The sequence below is a fragment of the Tursiops truncatus genome, chromosome 16 (assembly GCF_011762595.2).
Source record: "Tursiops truncatus isolate mTurTru1 chromosome 16, mTurTru1.mat.Y, whole genome shotgun sequence".
Classification (NCBI taxonomy): Eukaryota; Metazoa; Chordata; class Mammalia; order Artiodactyla; family Delphinidae; genus Tursiops; species Tursiops truncatus.
Window position 1 is genome coordinate 80702280 of NC_047049.1, and position 4941 is coordinate 80707220.

General features: G+C 47.8%; 1 protein-coding gene across 1 annotated transcript; it reads left to right on the plus strand.

The window, feature by feature from the left end:
• Nucleotides 1-120: 120 nt before the first annotated feature.
• Nucleotides 121-4941, plus strand: EXOC8 (exocyst complex component 8). The gene has a single exon (XM_004310253.4). It carries the CDS (start codon nt 271-273, stop codon nt 2446-2448), a length of 2178 nt encoding a protein of 725 aa, XP_004310301.2. The 5' UTR covers nt 121-270; the 3' UTR covers nt 2449-4941.

Here is a 4941-nt window from a genome sequence, read left to right on the forward strand (position 1 = left end):
ACGTCTCTCTGCCCCGCCCTCCACTCGCTTCCGCAATAGCTTCTCCGGCGCATGCGCCCTAGGCCGCTGGCGCTGCTGCGCAGGCGCAACGCCTGCGCCCGGCCTCTTGCGTAGGCGCAGTGCCTGAAGTTCATACGCGGGCGCAGGCGTACTCGTCTCTCTTGCAGCCTGCTTCCGCAGCCCTGGAGTTGGACCCGGCTTGGGTGGGCCTCGACAGCGGCGGCACGGACGACGGCGATAGTGACAGGGACTGCGTGAGTCCGGACGGAAATGGCGATGGCGATGTCAGACAGCGGGGCGAGCCGCCTGCGGCGGCAGCTGGAGTCGGGCGGCTTCGAGGCGCGGCTGTACGTGAAGCAGCTCTCGCAGCAGTCGGACGGAGACCGAGACCTGCAGGAGCACCGGCAGCGCATCCAGGCGCTGGCGGAGGAGACGGCGCAGAACCTGAAGCGCAACGTCTACCAGAACTACCGGCAGTTCATAGAGACGGCCCGCGAGATCTCCTACCTGGAGAGCGAGATGTATCAGCTCAGTCACCTGCTGACCGAGCAGAAGAGCAGCCTGGAGAGCATCCCGCTTACCCTGCTGCCGGCTGCCGCCGCCGCGGGGGCCGCCGCCGCCTCCGGAGGGGAGGAGGGGGGAGGCGGCGCGGGGGTCCGCGACCACCTCCGGGGCCAGGCTGGCTTTTTCCCCAGCCCCGGGGGCGCCTCCCGCGACAGTTCTGGGCCAGGCGAGGAAGGAAAGCAGCGCACTCTCACCACCCTGCTTGAGAAGGTGGAAGGCTGCAGGCACCTGCTGGAGACGCCGGGACAGTACCTGGTGTACAACGGGGACCTGGTGGAATACGAGGCGGACCACATGGCCCAGCTGCAGCGGGTGCACGGCTTTCTCATGAACGACTGTTTGCTGGTGGCCACCTGGCTGCCACAGCGGCGGGGGATGTATCGCTACAACGCCCTCTATCCCCTGGATGGTTTGGCCGTGGTCAATGTCAAGGACAACCCGCCCATGAAGGACATGTTCAAGCTGCTCATGTTTCCTGAGAGCCGTATTTTTCAAGCGGAAAACGCAAAAATCAAACGAGAGTGGCTGGAAGTGCTGGAGGAAACCAAGAGGGCCCTCAGTGAAAAAAGACGCAGGGGACAGGAGGAGGCAGCTGCCCCTCGAGGGCCACCCCAGGTGACTTCCAAGGCTGGCAACCCATTTGAGGACGAAGACGACGGCGAACCAGCTGTTCCCGAGGCAGAAGAAGAGAAGGTGGACCTCTCAGTGGAATGGATCCAGGAATTGCCTGAAGACCTGGATGTCTGTATTGCCCAGAGGGACTTTGAAGGGGCCGTCGACCTGCTGGATAAATTGAACCGTTACCTGGAAGATAAGCCCAGCCCACCTCCTGTGAAAGAACTAAGGGCCAGAGTGGATGAGCGTGTCCGCCAGCTCACTGAGGTGCTAGTGTTTGAACTCTCCCCGGATCGGTCCCTGAGAGGTGGTCCCAAGGCTACCCGCCGGGCGGTTTCTCAGCTAATCCGGCTTGGCCAGTGCACGAAGGCTTGTGAGCTGTTTTTGAGAAACAGGGCAGCAGCTGTGCATACTGCAATACGCCAGCTTCGCATTGAAGGTGCCACTTTACTCTACATTCATAAGCTCTGCCACGTCTTCTTTACCAGCCTTCTGGAGACCGCCAGGGAATTTGAGACGGACTTCGCGGGCACCGACAGCGGCTGCTACTCTGCCTTTGTGGTCTGGGCGAGGTCAGCCATGGGCATGTTTGTGGATGCTTTTAGCAAGCAGGTGTTTGATAGTAAGGAGAGCCTCTCCACGGCGGCTGAGTGTGTAAAAGTGGCAAAGGAGCATTGTCAGCAGCTGGGCGACATCGGACTAGACCTCACCTTCATCATCCACGCCCTCCTGGTGAAAGACATCCAAGGGGCCCTACACAGTTACAAAGAAATCATCATCGAAGCCACGAAGCATCGCAACTCCGAGGAGATGTGGAGGAGGATGAACTTGATGACTCCAGAGGCCCTGGGGAAACTCAAAGAGGAGATGAAGAGCTGTGGAGTGGGTAACTTCGAGCAGTACACGGGGGATGACTGCTGGGTGAACCTCAGTTACACGGTGGTTGCTTTCACCAAACAGACCATGGGCTTCTTGGAAGAGGCCCTGAAGCTGTATTTCCCGGAGCTGCACATGGTGCTTTTGGAGAGCCTGGTGGAAATCATTTTGGTTGCTGTTCAGCACGTGGATTACAGTCTTCGATGTGAGCAGGATCCAGAGAAGAAGGCTTTTATCAGGCAGAATGCATCCTTTCTGTATGAAACTGTCCTCCCCGTGGTGGAGAAAAGGTTTGAGGAGGGTGTGGGGAAACCCGCCAAGCAACTCCAGGACCTGAGAAATGCATCGAGACTGATGCGTGTGAATCCCGAAAGTACAACGTCAGTGGTCTGATGCCTGGACCTGTTTATGTGTATCCGTGTATATTGCTTATGGATTATTTATATTAAGTTGCAGTAGCGTATTCTTTATAGTCTCAAACATGTCTTAAAAATAAAAGATGCCCTCTCGGATAGAAGTGCAAAATCACAAGGAGAAAGAAAAAAAATGTTAAGGCCATATGACGAAAACATTGGAATTATTAAAATATATGCTTTCCTTTTAAATTATGCAGCTCTCTAATGCATATATCGTCACACTGTAGCATTTCAGCTTATCCTTTGACTCACGACACACGTTCTCACAGTGCAGATTGTGCAGCGCCAATAAACAGTTTCTGTAAATACAGAGTTTAAGTATGTTGTGAATGTCTCCCCGTTCACAAAAATGTTAGGTTTCTTAAAGGGTACTGTGCCGTATAAAACACCCTGTGCCCTATACTTACACACCTTAAAATGTGTTTGAACAATTTGGGGGAAAGAAAGGAGTTGAGGACATTGGTTTTAGGGTAAACTTTGGTCAAAAGAATTCCTTCATGAAGGTAGCTAGTGTGTGGACTTGAGTACTCCAATCCTTACAGAGCACAAGAGGAAGCTGTCATAAACGCAGTTCCAACGTAATTTAAATGATTCAGCATTTTTAGCTGCCAATTAGCAGGTTGATAACACTTGATTTGGGAGCATTTACTTGAAAATCTTAAGAACTATCATCAAATTTTTTTAAACATATTTCTGAGTTGTCTGAAGTTCCCTTTTATCATATTAAAAAAAATAAACAAGACACATTGAAGAACCTGACAGCGCTTTTTGTGTGGGTTACACATAGTGGCGCAGACTTCATGCAAGTGGAAGAAAAGTTTTCAGATTTCAGGGTCTGGGTGGGTGGGAAATTAGGGAAAATCCTATGCAGACCCCACGGTGTTCTTAAGTATGACTGCTTTGAGCAGAGATTTGTTTTTGTTTTTTCGTGGCTAAGTGGATAGCTTTTCATGGCTAAGGGTAAGTGTTTTTTCGTCTCACAGATAAGTGAGACAGTGTGCCCAAAGGAAGGAGGGGAAAAACCTTTGGTGACTCCTAAAATGCTCCAGGCTGCATATTTCTTGTTTTATTTTTAAATTTTATTTGTTTTTCAAACTGAATATAATGCTTACTTCAGATTGTTTAGTAAACAAAAATAAAGAAATTTGAGCTTCCCTAGGTTTCTAAACTTGCATCCATTGTATCTTGATTATCTGGCCTTCCTCATACTGGGAGAGAAACTGCTAAGACCCGTTTTTCCCCTAACTCTGGTTGTGATTCTTGTCCCTAAGTGTCATTTCTGATGCTGATGACTTCAAAAGGTCGTTTCTTTTATCTGAAGGAAAATAGTGGTATTAAGACTCTGGGAATTATGTAAAACCTAAAATAGCTTCTAATAGCAGGCTAGGGTTGTAAAGCTCCTTGACTTAATTACTCATATGCCAGACGAGCCTCTCATTTTATATTTAGCTGTGCATATCTAAAAGGTTGAACATTATCAAAGTTAAAGATTTTCTTTGACCTTTTTTTCACATAACTTTAGCATTTGCTAGATAATAACCATAACTGGATATCTCAGTTGAACAAAAACAGCTATAATCTGCCTTTTTGTTTTTTAAGATCACTGGAAACTTGAATTTGATAAAAATTTTATGATTATTTTGTGCCACTTAAAGTTTCCAAAATTATATTGTATGAAACATGTATTGTGTCAATATTTGATGCTGGGTCCATGAAATGATACTTCTGAAATGAAAACGTCTCTTACGGCATGAAGTGTTAAAAACCTCAGTGCGTATGCTCTCAGATGCTATTTAAATGGTAGCCTTTTCACAGAACTGTCTGCTTTTTAAAACTGGAAGTACAGAACTTTCTTCTGTTAAAAGTTGTGTGCTCCTTAATCAAAGTTGTAGCGGGAGGAATTAAGCTGTTGGTGAATCAGTTCGTGTGGGAAGTTGATTAAAGACCATCGATGTTGCAACGTGCCTTTGTGCCAGGACAGAGCATTTCGCTGCATTTCCTCCAAGTGGGGTCAGAGCTCTTCTCTCTAGTTCTCTTTAGTTAGACACCAAAACAAGGTCTGAAAATGGAATGCGGTTAGAGATTGCCCAAAAATATCGTACATACGGTATTATACCACTTAAGTGTTGATTGCCTTGTCTCGGTTGCTTTGAAGATAACACTGTCACTTGAGCTTGAAATCAGACTTGATTGAATTAATTAGTGTTGAAGAAAGATGCCCTGTGGAATTAAGTCTGTTTTCGATAAAAGCCTCATTTCACTTAAGTGCTGAAAACTCACTTATTTTTGTTTAAAACACTACCTATCATTGTCATCAGCACTTGTACTTTGCAACTTGCTTTCCTGGGATTGGGAATTCGGGACTTGACGTGTACTATAAAATCAGTATGTGTACATTTTGCTTATTGGTATGCTGTGATCTGAGGGAATCTGAGATGTTTTACCAAAATAAAGCTGAACATTTTTCTTA